The 22,153-nt window shown below is 45.1% G+C and overlaps 1 protein-coding gene across 1 annotated transcript in view; it reads left to right on the forward strand.

Annotated features, from left to right (window-relative positions):
- The window catches only part of LOC117869001 (ceramide synthase 4-like), a 56,724-nt gene that overhangs the window by 28,084 nt on the left and 6,487 nt on the right, over positions 1-22,153 (forward strand). The window contains exons 4-9 of the mRNA XM_034755452.1: positions 2,798-2,855; positions 3,304-3,354; positions 5,869-5,961; positions 12,047-12,175; positions 14,181-14,287; positions 21,527-21,680. Coding sequence (XP_034611343.1) covers positions 2,798-2,855; positions 3,304-3,354; positions 5,869-5,961; positions 12,047-12,175; positions 14,181-14,287; positions 21,527-21,680 — 592 coding nt within the window. The remainder of the gene's footprint in view (positions 1-2,797; positions 2,856-3,303; positions 3,355-5,868; positions 5,962-12,046; positions 12,176-14,180; positions 14,288-21,526; positions 21,681-22,153) is intronic.

A 22,153-nucleotide genomic window follows, 5' to 3' on the forward strand; every position in this document is an offset into this window, starting at 1 on the left:
TGTCCCGATATTTAGGTGTTTGTCCCACGTCCTGACATATTTCACTCCTCCAGCAGCACTTGGCTCTTTTTTTTTTTTTGCTTTGCCAGTGGACCTCCCCCGCCCCATGTGTCCCGATATTTTCTTCCTCTCATCTGGTCACCCTAACTTCAGATCAGCCACAATCTTCTGTTTGACTTTTGTTGCCAGTAACTGTATGATCTCGTTTGGAATTGTTTTTCCAATGTAGTGGTGTGTGTACATTTCTTGGGTGGTGACTCTTCTTAGATGCTCCTGGAGTACAGCATCAAACTCAGCCATCAGCTCCACAATTTTAAGGAAGTTTCCATTGTTTGGCACATACAGCTGATCTGAAGTACCATGCTGTGCTAGGTTTTGGGTAGCAAGCATTCTCACAATGGCAATGAGCCTTTTCAGAACATTTCGCCAGTAAAGAGACTCTGATGCAATCTTCTCTTGATGCTGATCATCTATGGTGGCCTTTAACCATAGTTTCATCTCAAGCTCTTTCCACCTATGGGATGCTCTCTGGTGATTTGCTGCCTTCTCATGACATGTCAGATTTCTAGCCAGATTTTTCCAGTCCTTTCTTTCTGTAGAACCCAATGTGGCTGGAACATTAGACTGGAAGAGTTTGCAACAAAAACAGCATGCAGCGTTCTGGGTTTTTGAGTACATAAACCATGGCCTCTCCACTTTGTCATCATTGGGGATTTCACGCCAGTAATGTGTTGGATGGAAACTTCTATTTTCATTGTCTTTGGGGAACATGAAATTTTTCACTTGCTGTGGCCCATGCAGTACAAGGAAGTCCCTCAGGCTACTGCTCAAGTGGGTCCACAGTCCTGGATCATCCAGACTTAAGGAATTAAACTCAGCAGCAGCTGTTTCTTGCGCCTCCACCACACTCTTCTCTGATCTACACTTTTCTTCAGGAATGTGCAGGGTTACATCCATCTGAGATGGAGATATGGATGCTGCAGTAGCTGCCAGGTCACCTGCACTCTGACTAACTGGAAGATCAGGCATCTCCTCACCACTCACATCCTCACTGGGGCCAGAAGGCTCACCATGAACATTTGTGTCTATGTATCTCAGGAGAGCTCCTTCCTGCTTAGATAGAAAAGCTTCCTTTGCTTTCTTTTTCTGAATGCTGCCCCATAGGGCATTTTCTTTTCACTCATAACTGCTGTTCTGCACCAGCTATAGTGGCTCTCAACACTCAATTGAAGGGGACAAATAAGCAGGCTGGTAGCATCTTACGGGCTTAACTAGCTCCTACTACTTCAGTTGACTGCCTGTTCTCCTCAAGTGGGTTCAGGGAAGCAGCAGGAAACAGGAAGCTCCCTGAGAAGCTGGTGTGAATCAGTCCAGGCTCCTGGGGGTGCTGGAGAGGTACATAAGAGGCTCCTCCTCCTCTCTCTCCCTGCAGCTCCTGCTGCTTTCTGTTGTTCCCTCTCACTTTTCTTCTGCCTGCCTGTTATGTCTCTTGTGCCCTCCTTCCTCCAGCACATCACTCCACCATCTCTGTGCATCTAGAGCAGAGAGAATACATATGCACCACCAGCAGACACAATTTTCTACACTCTGGGTCCTTGTGGCACCCCCCACACAGTCTGGCACCTGAGGCGGCCGCCTCAGTTTGCCTCATGGTAAGGCCAGCCCTGCCTGCCCTGTTCCCACCTGCTTTTACCCTCCTCACCCATAATTCATTCAGGTTACCTTACCTTCAATTGAGTTTCCTCGTCAGGTTCTGCGTTCAAACATACATTCTATCCTGTAGCCTGAAAAATCCCTCTCTTGACCCTACCTGTCTTCCCAACTACCAGCTGTTTCCCTCCTCCTGTTCACAATGAGCTGGGGGGTGCGGCATAAACTGCACCCCACCCAGAAAGGCTGGTGCCTCAGAGACCCCCTCAGAGGGTGTGCTCCACAGCAATGCTTATTCACTACTGGCCTCTACCAGCAACACATTACAACATGTCCTGTGCCACCTTAGTTGTCCTGGCCAGGGCATGATCACCCATTCCTTGCACTCCCATCCAGCTTGGGCTCCATCTGCTCTGAGCAGGAGTAAGCAGCTGCACAGCGCTAGAGCACAGAAGTTCTTGGCTCCCAGGAAACTCTGCTGCCTCCTTGCCAAGCCTAACAGCATCGTCTCCACCAAATCTCCTTCATCTGTCTGCTTGCCTGTGACCCAGATGGTCACTCCCACCTCATCCTCCACAAATGAAACTTGGCTGCCTGGTGCTTCTGAAACCAAAATATACCAAGCCCTACCCCCAAACTGCCCCCCTAAGGCCTTGTCTATATTGTGTAATAGAATTATTGGTGGCTATAGTTGTCATGAGTGGCAACTCAACCAGTGGTGAATATGATGTTCTAGTCTATACTTCCATTTAAACCATGGTGAGCTCACAACCATTACTGACAGTTCCTATCAGCAGTGCTTCAGTTTGACAGTATGTACCAGGGCTAAGGAGATTTAGACTGGGCTTATTAGAAGAGAATATGGAGCAGTGGGCCAAGGCTGATGGAAGTGATACAAGATACACTACTGTGCATTATAAGCAGTTATATACAGTATTACATGTTGCTCCTTTTTTGTGACTGAGGGAATAAAGTGCACCTAGAGTTCTGCTATCAAGTGGAGCTCATTTGAGTGCTATATGCTGTGCAAGTATGTATTAGCTAAGGTCAGTGGTTGCACAAATGACTGACACTAGGGGTGGCCAGAAGAGCTGAGCCTGACCTCTGAACTTCTAATTTCCTTTGTTCTTTTCTTACTTGCTTTTAGTTGGAGTTCTTTGTGTTACCTCATTTCCTTCTGCACTGGACTTGTGGTCTTGTATGATGTGAGTATGTAATCAGAACCCACCCTACCTTGCTAGCAATGATGCACAAAAGGCAAACATGTTCAATACATATTTCTGTTCTGTTCTTGGAGAGAAGCAAGATGTGCTTGTGTCACATAAGGATGATGAAGTACTTTCCAGTCCATCTGCTAGGGAAGACATTTTTAAATCCCCCAAAAACTACACAGGAAGTTCAAAGGGCATTAGCTAACACAGAAATTTCACCCTGTGAGGCCATCCGCATATTAAAAGAAGCAGGAGCTTAATGTAGTTTAATGGAAAATCTTCTTGTAAGACTGTTTCAGAATGCATCCTTTCTGATGGGGTCAAAACAAGCAACTCATTTTGTATTGTATAATCTATAATGGGAACAGGCCTAATTAGGCAGCTGGTTGGGAGAGGAATGTTTCTAGCATTCTCACAGTTAGATTACACTGTTTCTTTACAGAAGCCCTGGTTTTGGGACCCAAGAGAATGCTGGGTGGGGTATCCACAGCAGGTAAGTCATCCAGGTGTGTTGGTCCATGTAACAGCAACTCAGAAGGTTCACATAATCTCTTGGCCTTTATCAGGACCTGTCCCAAGCAGCTGGATGCACCCCTTATCCTGTACTATTTAAGGTAGACCTCAGAGGGCTCTTTACAGATGAGTTACAGCATATGCCATGGACAGACTGGTAAGCACGGCAGGTCTAGGTTTGAGTCCAAAGAATGCAATCACCTGTTAACAGGCAGGCTAACCCTTCAGTTCAGCAGATGTGTGACACCCACTTCCACAGACGGTTCATTCAAATCAGTGTAATAAAAAGATCCTACGTGGTAAAAGCAGAATCACCTCCAAGGGCAAGTACATTTCCCCCGTGGAGCTAAACATAGCTGGGCCTTCTGTAAGTCTGCATCCCATTGGTGTAATGGCTGTTTAGACATTCACAAGAGGGGAGAGCTGTAAAAGGGCTGTGGCCATGTCAGGACTTAGCCAGCTCTGCACTCCTGCAAGCAAATGGGGGACAAACTAATCTGAGGTGATAAGAAGGATCCTGTTAATGGTGAATAAAACACCAACAAGTCACTTTTGTCAGGGTTCACAAAGATTTCTTAGAGCATGGGAAGGCAAACAGTGCCCTCTCCCAGCTGCTGGAGGATGTGCTAGGGATACAGGCTTCTCCAGTCTGATTTAGGGACATCTCAGCACACTCTGCCTAACATCTTCCCCGAGCCTGACACAGGCTTCCCCAAACCAATCTGCTTTGGTCCTCTTGATGAGGAAGCACCCACAGCTTAACTTGCATCACTCCCTTGATACAGGTGCCTTCTCTGGCTTATTCAGTGAGATGAATTTAACCTGTTAATCTCTCAGTACTGGGCAAAACCTATATACCCCATCTATAAGGGTTAAAACATGTATGCTGTGGTTTCCAATGTCGTTAATGAAACCATGGTTACTGAGAGACAACTAGTTTTTGCCCTTGGGTATTCAAGTGAATGGAACCTGGGAATGCTATGATCTGTCCCAACAGGGCCTCATTGGATGGAAATGTCAGTTCTGCATCCCCTTCCTTTCTCAGTCAGCTCTAGGCAGCATGTCCCCATGGCTGGAGAACTACTGTGAGACTAGGAGTCAGGAGACCTGGGCTTTTTCTGTGACTTCAGCTACTACAGACATGCTGTGTGACACGGTGCAAGTGCCTATTCCCTGCTCCTCAATTTTCCTGTCTTTTAAAGTGATTCTTCAGATAAACATCTTTGTAAAAATGCTTTGAGGTCTGCAGAGGCAACCTGGTAGGCAGATGCTAAATATTATTATTGAATATCAACAGTTTAAATCTAAAGCAAAATTATTTATCTATTTAGACTTATAGAAGTGCTGAAAAGGGTTCCTGGGGCAAAAATCGCATGTGATCATGTAATTAAAGACTATCTTAATCCATACATACAAAGGAGCTGAAGAAAGTTTGCAAAGGCAGTCTTAATCCTGGCACTTCCTGACTTTTGAGTGCTTGACTTTGCAACCCTTTAAATATAGGGTTGTTTTTTTTTAGTGTAATATACAGAACTGGGCAGTGTTTTAAAAGAATAGAAACAAGTTTAAAACAACCTACTGATTTGGTAGAAATAAACTGCACCCCTTACTGAACCATGTAATTGTATAACCTTATTATTATTACTCTTTTGTTCCCTCAGTTGTATTGTTTCTTACACCAATTTGTTGAATCTTCTTAACCTAGCCCTATTCCTTATCTTAACCAAGCTGTTCCCTGGGGACAGACCCCTGAATCAAGGCACTATAATAAATCTCAAGTGTTGACTGTGAACTTTAACCTCATATTAATGCAGGGGGGGCAGGAGGGGGTTCATGTAGTATAATAGCTGTAGCATATCCGCTTGTAGGTACTGAAACAAACAACTGTTGGGACCTCAGTGATCCCAGTGCCAAACCCTGGACCACTAGTCTCTGATCCATAGAGCTGGCTGGGAATTTTTCAACAAAACATTTAACAAAACAGAAAATTCCAATTTGGCAAAAACAAAATGTTGTGCATCCTAGAGTTTCTGATTACAATGAGAGGCCAGTAGTGAGGGCACTCAGCTGGGGTGGAAAAGGCCCTAGTTCAAGTCCCTGGTCTAAATCTAGCAGAGGAGGGACTTGAATCTGGGTCGTCCATGTTCCAAGGAAGAGCTCTGCTGGGCAGTTGGCTCTTCTGGGGTTGTGGCTGGGGGTATGTGTCTCCTTCTCAAATATATTTTTTCCATCTAAAGAGGTCGGGTTCATCCCAATACAGATGGGGGGGGGGGGATTTAAAATCTCAAAATTTTTCACAGAACAAATAGACAATTTCCCACACAGCTCTACTGATTCACTCTTTAATCACTGCTATAGCTGCTTACTGAATTCCCTATGCCCAAGTAAATCGTTTCCGACACCGCTGCAAAGAGAACCAGAGCTGAATACGTTTACTATCTGCCCTTCCCCATGGCTTATGCATTAACTAAGCCTCTTTGTTTTGCTGTTGCAGCCACTACAGCGCTCTATGTACTGGTACTACATGATGGAACTCACCTTTGCCTTGGCACTGACTTTCACCATGGCCTTTGATGTGAAAAGAAAGGTGAGAGGAAGTACTCAGATTCTAGACAGCGATGTGTGAGATATAACTGGCCAGCCAGAGGTTATCTGGGGTCCGATCCAAAGTAACAAAGTCAGGGACCTATCCAGCACCCTCCCACTTCTTTCAGCTCTGCACCCTCACAACTGTCTATCTGCCTCATCAGTCTGTCAGTGACCCACACTTCAGGCTGTGGGGAGATTCACCCCAATCTGTTTTAAACGCTCTGCATCCTATAGACCCTCCCTTCAAAGGCCAGTTTGGGAGATGCTTAGATTCTAGTGTGGTAAGTTCAGTATGGATCAATAGATAGATGCAGACAGAAATTATCCCTTTCCTTAGAGGGTTAATTTTCCCCACTCAGTGTTGACAGGAGGGCAAATCTATCCATTTCAGCAAAGAAGCTTTTAATTTAATGTCAAGATATATAATTCTGTGGGACTGAGCTAACTCAAAGAGACAGGTTTCAGAGTGGTAGTCGTGTTAGTCTGTATCAGCAAAAAGAATGAGGAGTACTTGTGGCTTAAAGACCCTTAAAGACTAACAAATTTATTTGAGAGTGTATCAATTCATGGCCCTCCAAGACAGCCGCACTCCACAGGGCACTTCAGCTAGAGAAATCTACACATAGATTTGTACCAATTTAGTTAAGCCAGTGCAAACCCCTGTGTAGACACTCTTATTTCAGTTTCACTTAAACCTGTTCCTAAAGGTTAGCCTACATTCAGAAGTTGCAGCAGTTTAACTTAAATCAGTTTCAAAACAATTTAGTTAGACCAGTACTTACCCCTCTGCATCCACTTATATCACTTTAAACCTGGCATATATGGGTTTACATTGCACCTGTAATTTACAGGCACAAGCTAAATTGATATAAATCAGGTTTAAATAGCTTTAAGAGTGTTCACAAGTAAAGTGGCCTCAGGTTAACTACATTGGTTTAAAATCACACCTTTATGTGAACTGACAGGCAGGGCAGAAAAGGTGGGGGAGTTGCGTTGTATGTAAGAGAGGAGAATGACTGCTCAGAGCTCCAGTATGAAACTGCAGAAAAACCTGAGAGTCTCTGGATAAAGTTGAGAAGTGGGAGCAACAAGGGTGATGTTGTGGTTGGAGTCTGCTATAGACCACCAGACCAGGGGGATGAGGTGGACGAGGCTTTCTTCTGGCAACTAGCAGAAATTGCTAGATCACAGGCCCTGGTTCTCATGGGAGACTTTAATCACCCTGATATCTGCTGGGAGAGCAATACAGCGGTGCACAGGCAATCCAGGAAATTTTTGGAAAGTGTAGGGGACAATTTCCTGGTGCAAGTGCTGGAGGAACCAACGAGGGGCAAAGCTTTTCTTGACCTGCTGCTCACAAACAGGGAAGAACTAGTAGGGGAAGCAAAAGTGGATGGGAACCTGGGAGGCAGTGACCATGAGATGGTCGAGTTCAGGATCCTGACACAAGGAAGAAAGGAGAGCAGCAGAATACGGACCCTGGACTTCAGAAAAGCAGACTTTGACTCCCTCAGGGAACAGATGGGCAGGATCCCCTGGGAGAATAACATGAAGGGCAAAGGGGTCCAGGAGAGCTGGCTGTATTTTAAAGAATCCTTATTGAGGTTGCAGGAACAAACCATCCCGATGTGTAGAAAGAATAGTAAATATGGCAGGCGACCAGCTTGGCTAAACAGTGAAATCCTTGCTGATCTTAAATGCAAAAAAGAGGCTTATAAGAAGTGGAAGATTGGACAAATGACCAGGGAGGAGTATAAAAATATTGCTCAGGCGTGCAGGAGTGAAATCAGGAAGGCCAAATCACACTTGGAGTTGCAGTTAGCAAGAGATGTTAAGAGTAACAAGAAGGGTTTCTTCAGGTATGTTAGCAACAAGAAGAAAATCAAGGAAAGTGTGGGCCCCTTACTGAATGAGGGAGGCAACCTAGTGACAGAGGATGTGGAAAAAGCTAATGTACTCAATGATTTTTTTGCCTCTGTCTTCACGCACAAGGTCAGCTCCCAGATTGCTGCACTGGGCAGTACAGCATGGGGAGAAGGTGACCAACCCTCTGTGGAGAAAGAAGTGGTTCAGGACTATTTAGAAAAACTGGACGTGCACAAGTCCATGGGGCCGGATGCGCTGCATCCGAGGGTGCTAAAGGATTTGGCGGGTGAGATTGCAGAGCCATTAGCCATTATTTTTGAAAACTCATGGCGATCGGGGGAGGTCCCAGATGACTGGAAAAAGGCTAATGTAGTGCCCATCTTTAAAAAAGGGAAGAAGGAGGATCCGGGGAACTACAGGCCAGTCAGCCTCACCTCAGTCCCTGGAAAAATCATGGAGCAGGTCCTCAAGGAATCAATTATGAAACATTTAGAGGAGAGGAAAGTGATCAGGAACAGTCAGCATGGATTCACCAAGGGGAAGTCGTGCCTGACTAACCTAATTGCCTTCTATGATGAGATAACTAGCTCTGTGGATGAGGGGAAAGCAGTGGATGTGTTATTCGTTGACTTTAGCAAAGCTTTTGATACGGTCTCCCACAGTATTCTTGCCACCAAGGTAAAGAAGTATGGGCTGGATGAATGGACTGTAAGGTGGATAGAAAGCTGGCTAGATCGTCGGGCTCAACGGGTAGTGATCAATGGCTCCATGTCAAGTTGGCAGCCGGTTTCAAGTGGAGTGCCCCAAGGGTCGGTCCTGGGGCCGGTTTTGTTTAATATCTTTATTAATGATCTGGAGGATGGTGTGGACTGCACTCTCAGCAAGTTTGCAGATGACACTAAACTAGGAGGCGTGGTAGATACACCTAGAGGGTAGGGATCGGATACAGAGGGACCTAGACACATTAGAGGATTGGGCAGAAAAAAACCTGATGAGGTTCAACAAGGACAAGTGCAGAGTCCTGCACTTAGGACGGAAGAATCCCATGCACTGCTACAGACTAGGGACCGAATGGCTAGGTAGCAGTTCTGCTGAAAAGGACCTAGGGGTCACAGTGGACGAGAAGCTGGATATGAGTCAACAGTGTGCTCTTGTTGCCAAGAAGGCTAACGGCATTTTGGGCTGTATAAGTAGGGGCATTGCCAGCAGATCGAGGAACGTGATCGTTCCCCTTTATTCGACATTGGTGAGGCCTCATCTGGAATACTGTGTCCAGTTTTGGGCCCCACACTACAAGAAGGATGTGGAAAAATTGGAAAGAGTCCAGCGGAGGGCAACAAAAATGATTAGGGGTCTGGAGCACATGACTTATGAGGAGAGGCTGAGAGAACTGGGATTGTTTAGTCTCCAGAAGAGAAGAATGAGGGGGGATTTGATAGCAGCCTTCAACTACCTGAAGGGGGGTTCCAAAGAGGATGGAGCTCGGCTGTTCTCAGTGGTGGCAGATGACAGAACAAGGAGCAATGGTCTCAAGTTGCAGTGGGGGAGGTCCAGGTTGGATATCAGGAAAAACTATTTCACTAGGAGGGTGGTGAAACACTGGAATGCGTTACCTAGGGAGGTGGTGGAGTCTCCTTCCTTGGAGGTTTTTAAGGCCCAACTTGACAAAGCCCTGGCTGGGATGATTTAGCTGGGAATTGGTCCTGCTTTGAGCAGGGGATTGGACTAGATGACCTCTTGAGGTCCCTTCCAACTCTGATATTCTATGATTCTATGATTCTATGACACAATTTTGTGTTTAGACCAGGACTAATCCATTTAAGTTAAATCAAAATAAGCCTGATTTAAAATGAATTAAGGGTTTGTCTATACAGGAAAATTGCACTGGCTTCACCTAAGGACATGGCTACATTTGCAGATGTAGAGCGCTGTGAGTTAAACCAACCCTCGGAGACCACAGCAGGGAAAGTGCTGCCGTGTGTTCACATGGTCAGCTGCAAGCACAGTGGCGTGTGGCCACATTTGCGGCACTTGCAGTGGCATTGGGAGTGGTGCATTATGGGCAGCTATCCCACAGAGCACCTCTTCCCATTCTGGCGCTGTGGCTTATGGGAAGGGGGCACAGGAGGCACGGGGCATTCTGGGTCCTGTTCCAATGCCCCGTGATGCATTGCTTTGCATCCCAGCAATCCCTGTGCTTCCATCCACATTTTGTGCCATCTTTCCACATTTGGTGCCATCTTTCAACATTTTTTGTACTGCGTGCTCTGTCTTCCCTTTCTGTCTGCAGGAATGGATCCCAAATTGCTGAGGAATATGCTGATGGGTCTTGCCAGCACGTCACGAATTGCAGTCAAGTTACTCCTTAAGCTACAAACTGACAGTGAGGAGTCCAACAGTGTCGACTTGCATAACGCATACAAATCAATGAATGAAAATCAAAAAGTGCAGGAATGGCAGGAGAGTGAAAGGAGGCTCCGCCAGCAGAATGTGGATCGCTGGCACCAAAGTACAGAGCAGCTGAGCCCCTTAGCCCTACTCTCTGGCTGTTCAAATTCAGCCTCCAGGTGTTGAACCTCTGAGTTCCATGCCTGAGTGAAGCTTTCACCCTTCCCTCTACAAATGTGATGTAGAGTACAGCACGCCGTTATAACCGTGGGGATGTTGTCATTGGCCAGGTCCAGCTTCCCATACAGACGACAGCGCCAGCGGTCCTTTAAATGGCCAAAAGCACACTCCACAGTCATTCTGCACCGACTCAGCCTGGTGAACTGCTCCTTGCAGCTGTCAAGGCTCCCTGTGTAGGGTTTCATGAGCCACAGCATTAAAGGGTAAGCAGGGTCTCCAAGGATCACAATGGGCATTTCGACTTCCCCTATGGTGATCTTCTGGTTTGGGAAGAAAGTCCCTGCTTGCAGCTTCCTGAACAGGCCTGTGTTCCAAAAGATGTGTGCATCATGCATCTTTCCAGACCAACCTGTGTTAATGTCCATGAAATGCCCATGGTGATCCACAAGTGCCTGGAGAACCATAGAGAAATACCCCTTCCGATTAACATACTCGAAGACTGGATGGGCTGGTGCCAGAATTGGAATATGCGTCCCATCTATAGCCCCTTCACAGTTAGGGAAACCCATTTGTGCAAAGCCAGCCACAATGTCACACATCTTGCCCACAGTTCTTCTGAGCAGGATGCAATTAATGGCCCTGCACACTTGTACCAGAACAATTCCAACGGTAAACTTTCCCATTCCAAACTGGTAAATGACCAATTGGTAGCTGTCTGGAGTTGCCAGCTTTCAGATTGCAATAGCCACCCACTTCTCCACCATCAGGGCAGCTCTCAATCGCATGTCCTTGCGCCGCAGGGTGGGGGCGAGCTCCCCACACAGTCCCATGAAAGTGGCTTTTCTCATGCAAAAATTCTGCAGCTGCTGCTCATCATCCCAGACTTGCATGATGTGATCCTACCACTCAGTGCTTGTTTCCAAGCCCAAAAGTGGCGTTCCACTGTGGTGAGCATGTCTGTGAATGCCACAAGCAATCTTGTGTTGTATGTGTTATGCGAATCGACATCATCGGACTCCTCAATGTCAGTTTGTAGCTTAAGTAGTAACTCGACTGCAATTTATGACATGCTGGCGAGACCCATCAGCATATTCCTCAACAGTTCGGGATCCATTCCCGCAAACAGAAAGGGAAGACCGAGCACGCAATACAAAAAACATTGAAAGATGGCGCCAAATGTGGACAGAAGCACAGGTTTTACTGGGATGCAAAGCGATGCATCATGGGACATTGGAACAGGACCTAGAATGCCCCATGCCTCCTGTGTCCCCTTTCTACAAGCCACAACACTATAATGGGAAGAGGTGCTCTGTGGGATACCTTCCCATAATTCACTGCTCCCAATGCTACTGCAAATGTGGCCATGCCAGTGCACTTGCAGCTGACAGTGCTTTCCCTGCTGCAGTCTCCAAGGGCTGGTTTAACTCAAAGCACTCTACAGCTGCAAGTGTAGCCATGCCCATATTCTCAGTCATTTTTCTGCATCTAACTCATGTCATGTTCTGGGAAGCCAGGTGAGATCCCAATATATCTAGAGAGTTTAGATTATCTAGAGACAGTTTCTAAACACTGGAAAGGCAGCAGTATCCCTTGTGCTGGTACCTGCAGTTTGTCACAAAACTGGAACTCAATCTGTCGTCTTATTCCAGGACTTTAAGGAACAAATGGTGCACCACGCAACTACCATCATCCTGATCAGTTACTCATACTGTGCCAATTACCTCCGGATTGGGTCTTTGGTGATGTTGCTCCATGTTTCTTCCACTGCTCTCCTAGAGGTAGGTTATTCACTGGTTATAAAATAGCTGTGGCCAGGGCCAGCTCTAGCGTTTTTGCCGCCCCAAGCAGGAGGAAAAAAAAAGCTGTGATCGCAAGCGGCGGCAGCTCTAGCACCACTTCATTCTACAGCGGCAATTCGGTGGCAGGTCCTTCACACCGAGAGGGAGTGACGGCCCCGCCGCCGAACGGCCGGACGTGCAGCCCCCCCCTTCAACCTGCTTGCTAGGCTGGTGCCTGGAGCCAGCCCTGGCAATGGCACTTGGGCTTCCTTTCTTAGAACATATACTCCTGTTGCACTGTAATGGATACATTGCAATATCCCTTCCATGCTGTCTCCATTTTTTTGGTTTATTTTCATAGAATTGGAGGACTGGCAGGGACCTCAAGAAGTCGTCTAGTCCAGTCCCCTGCATTTTATTTTGTTATCTCTAAAAAGAAATGCTAAGAGAAGTTTTAAAAAGAACTCTAAGCAGCATTTTGTGTTGGGTGAAATAGTTCAGTCTCTTGTGTCGGACAATGTTGGGTTCTGATCCTGCTCTCTTATACACGTGCTTAGCAACACAAGTGACTCCACTTCCAACTAACTCAACTTTCATTCTGGAAAAGTCAGAGTATTTCACCAAAGAAATAACCTAGATGATTCAACTGTCCTCCGATGAGCAATTATGTCAAATTTAGAAATTGAATTTATTTATTTTTATTTTATTTATTTATTAAATTGTGAAATAGAGGGATTTTAGTCCTGCTTTGAGTGTAAACTTCAGCACAATCTTCACTATGGAATCTCTACTAGAACTTCCAAATTATTGTCACTATCTTTTTAAGAGTGACAGCTTCTGGTGACATTTGATTAGATTATATAGATACTTGGGCCCAAATTTTCCAAAGTCACCACTGACTCTGCATGCCCCGGTTTTTGGGTGCCTAACTTTAAACCCCTCAGTTTCAGAGTTGCTGAGCCCCTGCAGCTCCCATTGATTTCACGTGGGGCTGTGGGCATTCATTACCTCTGAAAATCAGACTCTGGTGTCACAAGCTGGATGCCCAAAATCAGTGGCCAGTGGGAAATTTGGTTATGTGCAGCCTTAGGAATGTTTCCTTCTGTTTTACTGTGCATGCTGGCTTGAGTCCCTCTTCGCAAAGAGTGGGTTTACGCATACTGCATGGATGCAGTTCAAAGTCTCAGAATACCTAGCAATCACCAAGAGTTTGAAACTTGTTTCTAGTTAGCTGGGTGAACATGTAGTCCAATCCCAAGCAAACATTATACAGCAGACTCACTGTAGTTTAGACACTTACACAGTTTACAAACCTGGGCATGTTCTCTCTTACAAGCATTAGAATTAAAATGACCAGGCTGTCATCTGCCTTATAGGTTATAAATGTGTAAAGTCTGTGTTTTTTATCAAGTAAAAATTTATGGATACATATTACTACTTCTCCAGCTCGTTTGGTGGTTCATGATTTGATGCTTTTTCTAGACAAGTATCAGCTTTAGAAGGAATTACTATTATTGGGTCTGATTCTCTGTGCCTGGCACCTTGTGTCTCCAGTGATACCTGTGCAAAGTGTGGGCAAAATGCTGCCATTCTGATCTCAGAGCATTGTAAACTCATTTTGCCCTGGGGTAAATGAAGACACAAGCAGGTCACAGGTGAAAGTCAGTTTCTCGCTGCTGAAAAGACCTAGATAAACATTGTCCCTGGAGCAGGAAAAACTCTCTGGAAAACACCTGAAAGTACTTTATTAAATAAAATTCAGGGCATAGTATGTAAAGAGTTCCACCTCTCTCAGGAAATGTAATTTCCTGCACTTACTTAGGATCTCCACCTTGTCCAGGATGTGCTGCCTGCAGGTTTGAAAGGGGAGTTAAATTCCTATGACCCATCTTTGGCCTCTGAGATTGAGGGCTGAATGTCACACTGTGCCTCACTGCGCTGTGTGGGTGTTCATGGTGCTGTCAAACACTGGCTGACAATAATGGCTTGTTTCTTCTCTCCCCAGCTAACCAAGTTGCTTCATTACTTGAACTGGAGACGCGCAAGCCACCTTCTCTTCTTAACTTTCTCATTCGTTTTCCTTGTTACTCGGCTCGTCGTTTTCCCATGCAGGTGAGCCTTGGCTTTACTGCAGGTTTCTTCAGGTTTTCTTCAAATGCGCCTCCCATGGAGTATTCCAGAGTCACCAGGGACTTGCCTGGCTTGCCCAGCTCCCATCGAGTAGTTCAAAGCTCCTTGGGGGGCAAGGTTGATCCCACTGGGTCCTGACCCTGTTGAATCTGGGATAATTTTAAAAATGATTGATTTATTTTCCCTTTGATAAATAAACACACAGAATATCAGGGTTGGAAGGGATCTCAGGAGGTCATCTAGTCCAACCCCCTGCTCAAAGCAGGACCAATCCTGGAAAAGGGAGAAAACTTGTTCACCTTAGCCTCGAAGGATAGAACAAGAAGCAATGGGATTAAACTACAGCAAGGGAGGTCTAGGTTGGACATTAGGAAAAAGTTCCTAACTGTCAGGGTGGTGAAACACTAGAATAAATTGCCTAGGGAGATTGTGGAATCTCCATCTCTGGAGATATTTAAGAGTAGGTTAGATAAATGTCTATCAGGGATAGTCTAGACAGTATTTGGCCCTGCCATGGAGGCAGGGGACTGGACTCAATGACCTCTCAAGGTCCTTTCTAGTCCTAGAATCTATGAATCCCCAGACAGACTTTTTTACCCCAGTTCCCTAAATGGCCCCCTCAAGGATTGAACTCCTAACCCTGAATTTAGCAGGCCAATGCTCAAACCTCTGAGCTATCCCTGCCTGCTCACTTGCCTACCCCCTTTCCTTTCCTTTGTTTGGTTAGGCTAAACAAGCCAAGCTCTTTGAGTCTCCTCTGATAAGGTAAAAAGCAACAGAGGGTCCTGTGGCACCTTTAAGACTTTTTACAGATTCAGACTAACACGGCTACCCCTCTGATACTCTGATAAGGTAGGTTTTCCATTCTTCTGATCATCCTAGTATCCCTTCTCTGCACCTGTTCCAGTTCAAATTAATCTTCCTTAAACATGGGAGACCAGAACTGCACACCATATTCCAGATGAGGTCTCACCAGTGCCTTGTATAATGGTACCAACACTTCCCTGTCTCTACTGGAAATACTTTGCCTGATGCATCCTAGGACTTCATTAGCCTTTTTCACGGCCACTTCACATTGGGGGTTCAGAGTCATCCTGTAATCAGCCAATAGACCCAGGTCTTTCTCTTCTGTCACTTCCAACTGATACATCCCCAGCTTATAGCAAACCCCCTTGCTGTTAGTCCCTAAGTGCATGACCTTGCATTTTGTGCTATTACATTTCTATTACTCCAGTTTACAAGATCATTCAGATCTTCTTGTATGATATTCTGGTCCTCCGCCGCATTGACAATACCCCCCAACTTTGTGTCATCTGCTAATTTTATTCGCACATTCCCACTTAATGTCCTTGGCACAAAAATGAACATGTTAAATAAGATTGGTTCCAAGGCCGATCCCCGAGGAACTCTACTATTAACATCCCTTTGTTTAGGTATTGGGCCATGCCTAGATTATCTTTAATCTCTACCATCCTCAGTGATTAGCAGTTCCACTTCTTCTTTCCTTGTTTTCGTTTTATTTGAGTATAGAACATTTTACTGTTGGTTTTAATCTCCTTTGCAAGGTCCAGCTCTGCTTGGCTTATGGCACTTTTCCCCTATGCTTTCTGACTTCCAAGTGGTATCTTTCCTTGCTGATTATCCCATCTTCCATTCCTTGTAGGTTTTCTGCTTTCTCTTGAACAGGTGATTAAAATGCTTGTTCATCCAGTTTGGTCTGCAACCCTTCCCTGTGAATTCTTTCTGCTTGCTTGGGATGCAGGCTTCCGCTAGCTTCTGCAACTTTGACTTAAAGTAATTCCAAGCCTCCTCCACATTCAGATCCTGGAGTTCTTCTATCCAGTCCAATTTTTGTTTATCCTTCTAGTTAGTTTAAACGGAATTAGCTCATGATCACTTGAACCAAGGCTGCCCCCAGTTCTTCTGTGAGGTCATAGAATCATAGAATCATAGAATATCAGAGTTGGAAGGGACCTCAAGAGGTCATCTAGTCCAACCCCCTGCTCAAAGCAGGACCAATTCCCAGCTAAATCATCCCAGCCAGGGCTTTGTCAAGCCGGTCCTTACTACTCACCAATACCAAATCTAAAATGGCATCTCTTCTTGTTGATTCAGTGACTATTTGGTGAAGAAATCTGTCAGTTATCACATCCAGAGATATCTGGGTCGTACCATTATTAATAGCACTTGTCCTCCAATCTATATTTGGGAAATTAAAGTCTCCCATAATCACACAATTCCCAGTAGTATTTATTTCATTAAAAACATTAGAGGTCTCTGTCCAGACCCAGATCAGATCTTGGGGGTCTGTAGCACACCCCAAGCATAGCCCAGGGGAACCTCTAGTAGCTTTCTTCCCCAAAGTGATTTTGGCCCAAACAGACTGTTTTATCCATTCCATCATTTCTATTTTTTTACAGTCTCTCGTCATTAATATACAGAGCTTCTCCACCATCTTTACCTTTATTCTGTTTTTTCTGAACAGCACATACCCTTCAGTACCTGTGCTACAGCCATGACTGCTATTCCACCGTGTTTCTATTACCCCTCTAATATCTGGTTTCACTTCCTGCACCAGTACTTCTAATTCCTCTATTTTGTTACCCAAGCTCCTTGCACTGGGGTACAGACATCTTAGTTGTTGCTGCTTGACTTCGCTCACATTCCTCACCCATTTGGGTACAGTCATTCTTCAGAATCACCTTGTATCACCTACCTGACTGTTAGTGTCATTAGTATCGGCACAACCTTTCCTCTTGATGTCCATTCTCCTACCCATTGCTGTTCCTTTCTCCTTTGCTGTATCCTCTCTTACTTGATCTTCCTCCCTCTCAATGTTAAAATCAGACGTGAAGATTACATGAGCATCTCCTCCAAGTTCCTAGTTTAAAGCTCTTTTAATCAGTTGTGCCAACCTCCATCCCAGAATTCTATTTCCCTCCCTATTCAGGTGAAGTCCATCCCATGAGAAGTCGTTTGTTCATGAATGCCTTCCAGTGGTCAAACATCCCAAAGCCCTCCTTATGCCTGAGCCATCTATTGATTACCATAATCTTGTCTTGCCTTTGTTCTCCTCCTCCAGGGACAGGTAGAATCCCACTGAAGATCACCTGAGCCTCCATTTCCTTAAGCATCTTCCCCAGCCTGGCATAGTCTTCCTGGATGTGTTCCAGTGAGAATCTAGCTGTCATTGTCCTTCACATGGGAACAAATCAGTGAATTCTTTTCTGCTCCCATTAGGATCCTCTTCCGTCTCAGGTCCACATCCTGTATCTTCACTCCTGGCAGATAGCTCACCCCTCTATTCTCTGGATCAGCTCTGGTGACACACCTGCCAGTTTTTCTTAGTAGGGAGTCCCCAGTCACATAGACCTGCCTCTTCCTGGTGATGGTGCGATTCTCCAGCCTTCCTCCTGTTTTCTTTCAGGCTGCAAGTCCTCTTGTCTTTTGTTCTCATTTCCAATCTTCTGTGAGTCATCCTCTGTCCTCCTAGGGCTCCAAACTCTGGCTATCTCCATTGAGTCCTCCCCTCTTCTGTAGGGCTAGCCGCTCTTCTCTTCCTCCTGGCCTTCCGACCTTCTGTTAGTGCCTCCTGTGCCCCTTCTTCATTCCCCAACTCAGCAAACCTGCTCCTGAGCTTTGTTTCTCCTTCACTAGCCAGTCTTTTCCTCTGCCTGGTTCTTGTAGTGATGGGCTACCACTGGCCCCTTTCCTCACCCAGCCATCTCCCGTCACAGTTCTCCAGTCCAGCCTGCATCTGCAAGTCTTGACATTTCCCTTCAGTCTCGTCTTGCCATCCCTCATCATCTGCCTGAATCCCCTACGAAACTCAACCACCTGCATCTCCAAACTTCAGATCTTCTGTTCCATCAGCTCTATCAGGCAGCACTTCATACAAACAAAGCTCTTTTTTTCAGGTACCTGCTCCAGGATCACGTACATCCTGTAGCTTCCACTTCTGGTCCTCTTAATTGTCTCTTCCATTGCTTGGGTCACTACCATTTCTGCCTCGGTGTCTGTCATAGTCTTCCCACCTAAAGTCCTGTCAAGGAAAAAGAGAAGCAAAACAAAAAAACCCAAACACCGACACCACACATTTCTCCCCTTCCCCCCCGCCCGCCCTTTCCCAACTCCCATGCAAAATCCCCTGTTTACAGCTGTGACTGGACAGGAAGCAGCAGCTGGCTGGGCCGGAGCTGAACATAAGTCAAGTCCTGCCCCAAGCCGAGCTGAGCCAGCCAGCCAGCACCATGTAGTGACCCACACCGCTACTCCCCAGGACAGGATCGGCCTACCACCTCCCGACCCTGTCCACAAGGGAACCAGCCTGCTAACCCCCATGACAGGCACCGCCTCAGCATGGAGGTGGGAAGGGGGAAGCCCACTCTGCCTTCCTGCTATTGGGGAAAAAATGCAGCAATACACCAGGGACTCAATGGCTGTGCATATCCCATGAAAATCCAGCATTCACTCGGGACACTGGCGTGAATTTAAACAAAAAAATCTGATTTTTTTCTCAGCCTTAACCATGATTCCAAAATCCTTTTTCAGAGTCACTGCTTCTTAGGATGGAATTCCCCCACCTGGTAACTGTGGCCAACAGTCTTTGTTCCCAGCTGTATAACTTACATTTGGCTGTATTAAAATGCACATTGTTTGTTTGTGTCCAGCTTCCCAAGTGATCCTGATCACACTGAATCAGTGATCTGGTCTCTTCTTTATTTACCACTTCCCCCAGTTTTTGTGTCCTCCACAAACTTTATCAGTGATTTTATGTTTTATTACAGGCTATTGAGGAAAGTGTTAAACAGCCCAGGGCCAAAAACCAATCACTGCATGACCCCACTAGAAATAACCCAGTTGATAATGATTCCTCACTTAGTTACACTTTTAGCTATGTCAGAGAGCCAGTTTGTAGTCCATTTAATGTGTGCTATGTTAATTTTGTATCATTCTAGTTTCTTAATCAAATATCATATGATGCCAACTCAGATACCTTACATCAACACTATCAACCAAACTTGTAATCTCATAAAAATTATATCAAGTTAGTCTGACAGTATCTATTCTCCATAAACCAATGCTGATTGACATTAGTTGTATTACATTCCTTTAATTTTTTATTAATGAGTCCTATATAAGCCTCTCCATCATCTTGCCCAGGATTGATGTCTGTCTGATAGGCTTATCATTACCCAGGTCATCCCATTTACTCTCGTTAAATTTTGGCACAACATTAGGTTTCTTCCAGTCTCTGGAACTTCTCCAGTGTTCCAAAACTTACTGAAAATCAACATTAATGGTCCAATAAGCTCCTCAGCCAGCTTTTATAAAATTCTTGGATAGAAGTTATCCAACTAAAAAATGTCTAAGTTTAGTAGCTGCTGTTTAATATCTTCCTGTGTTACTGCTGAAATTGAAAGTTTTCACCATCATCGTATGACATGACTACACCATTTTCCCCCCAAATACAGAGCAGAAATATTTATTGAACACTTCTGACTTTCTCCATTATTACTGACATGTTGGAGTCCCAAGGTCTAGTCCCTGCTCTATCTATCTATTCAAAGTGGAACAACTTCAACAGGAGAGATTGATACAGAACCATACCTGAAACCACAATAGCCTGGTGTTCAGGAGATGGGAGACCCAAATTACAGTCCCTGCTACAAATAAGGCCGAGCAGATGTTTGAAAACAGATCTCCCATATCCCAGATGAGTGCCCTAATCACTGGGCTGTTGGCTACAAGGGGGGTAGGGGTAACAGTCTCTCGCTTTTGGGGGGAGAGAGAACTGACTTGGTTTAGGTGCCTAATTCCAGGAGAAGGTTCATGATTGTGGGCCTCAAGCAAAGCTCCTCCCTCCAGCCTAGAGTTAGGCACCTAACTATCTTTACGGGTGGGATTTAGGTCACACCCCTCTCTGGGATTTCCTCCTGGCTAATTTAGGTAGATCCCCATTCAGCTTGCTGACTTCTATGTCCCCTTTTCTTAGGTGCCTAACTCTCCTCGTACCTTGTATAGGGAGCCTGGGTGCCCGGCTTGGGGCTGATGGTGCCACTGGGTACCTAACACTAAGGTGTTTCAGTACCTTTGTCCTATTGGGGAACTAGCCCTAAGTGACCACCAGAAAATCAATGTTCAGGAAGGGTTAGCAATCTTGTCCCATTAAAATTAAACAAGTAAAACACACATCCAGTGTCTCTGGACACTTCCTGTAATTGTCTCACCATCTGGGTTTGTTGCTATAGCAATTTCCTAACCTTACTAAGAGCCTTGAAAACTCCTAATTATTTCTTTTGGCTTAAACTCCCAATGTGATGCTGTGAGTAAGATGGCTAATGTGCTGTTTGAATGTATGAATAGGAATTTCAGGGAGTAGGGAGGTGGTATTGCTTCTGCATACAATATTGATGAGACCATTCCTGGAATATTCTATCCAGTTCTGGTGTCCTCACTTCAAAAAGATGTTGAAGAATTTGAAAGAGTTCAGAAAAGAGTCACAAGAACGATTCAAGGTCTGGAAAATCTGCCTTACTGTAAGAGATTTAAGAAGCTCAATCTATTTATCTTATCAAGGACGAAATTAAGAGGTGATTTGAGCATAGTCTACAATTGCCAACATGGGGAAAAGATTTCTGATGGCAGAGGGCTCTTAAATCTCACAGATCAAAGTGTAATAATATCCAGTGGCTGGAAGTTGAACGTAGACAAATTCAAACTGGAAATAAGGTGCCAGTATTTAAGTGATGATAATTAACCATTGGAACAAGTTGTCTAGAGAGTTGATAAATTTTTCATTACTGAAAGTCTTTATCTCAAGATTGGAGGGCTTTCTGAGGTGCACACGTCAGTTATGGATGTGATACAGGATTTACTGAGTGAGCTTCTATGGCCTTCCTATGCACTAGATGATCATAATGGTCCCTTTTGGCAGTAAAATCTATGAAATGCATTAATTTATATCAGACTTTGTATCTTCAGCTTTTGTTTATTTTATAAATAGTTTCATATGTCAGGGTGACCTAATTGTTTGTTACCTTTCATTTGTTTTGGACAATTTAAGACATTCATCCAGTGTAAAGGCCACAACTGGCACAACAGAACTGACCTGAACTTCCACCCAGAGCTGGAACTGAACACTCTGCGGTTAGCCTCTTGCTATTGCTGCTTAGATCTCATACCTGTTCTTGACTGAGTTTGTCTCTTGCTATATTGCAGGGTGCTGTATACTTCACTTTATATTTCCATGGAGTTCCTCCAGCCCTTCTTCGGATACTATTTCATGAATACTCTCCTGATGGTTTTGCAGCTGCTGCACATCTTCTGGGCCAGCCTAGTCATTCACATGCTCTACAAATTCATCAATGGCACGGTATAGCCATTGCCTGTACAACCTTAATTCAGTCCCCTTATTGTATGCATTATGCTATGGTACAGTCTGTAGTTATGGGATCACATACTACTTTTTCCATAAGATCCCCAGCTGCATTCAGGGTACAGAATGGATGTTGCTCAAGGCATGAATCAAGTCTGCGTAGAGAAGAAAACTTTTGTCTGTGGGAGCCCCGCTTTTCACAGGTGGTCACTAATTGTATGGTCCCTATTTTTCAGGTGTCTAGCTTGAGACCCTGGGGTCTGACTTACAGACATGAGCACTCACAGCTGCAGCTGATGTCCATGGCACAGATAAAGTGCAATATAACTCTGGAAAATCAGGTCCTAAGCATCTCAAATCAGGCACCCAAAATTAGTGGATATTTTTTACCTTAATCTCTGTGTGTCTCAAGTTCCCATCTGTAAACTGGGGGTCATATTCCCTTCATCGCACAGGGGAGCTGTGAATGT

Source organism: Trachemys scripta, chromosome 22 (assembly GCF_013100865.1).
Source record: "Trachemys scripta elegans isolate TJP31775 chromosome 22, CAS_Tse_1.0, whole genome shotgun sequence".
Lineage (NCBI taxonomy): Eukaryota > Metazoa > Chordata > Testudines > Emydidae > Trachemys > Trachemys scripta.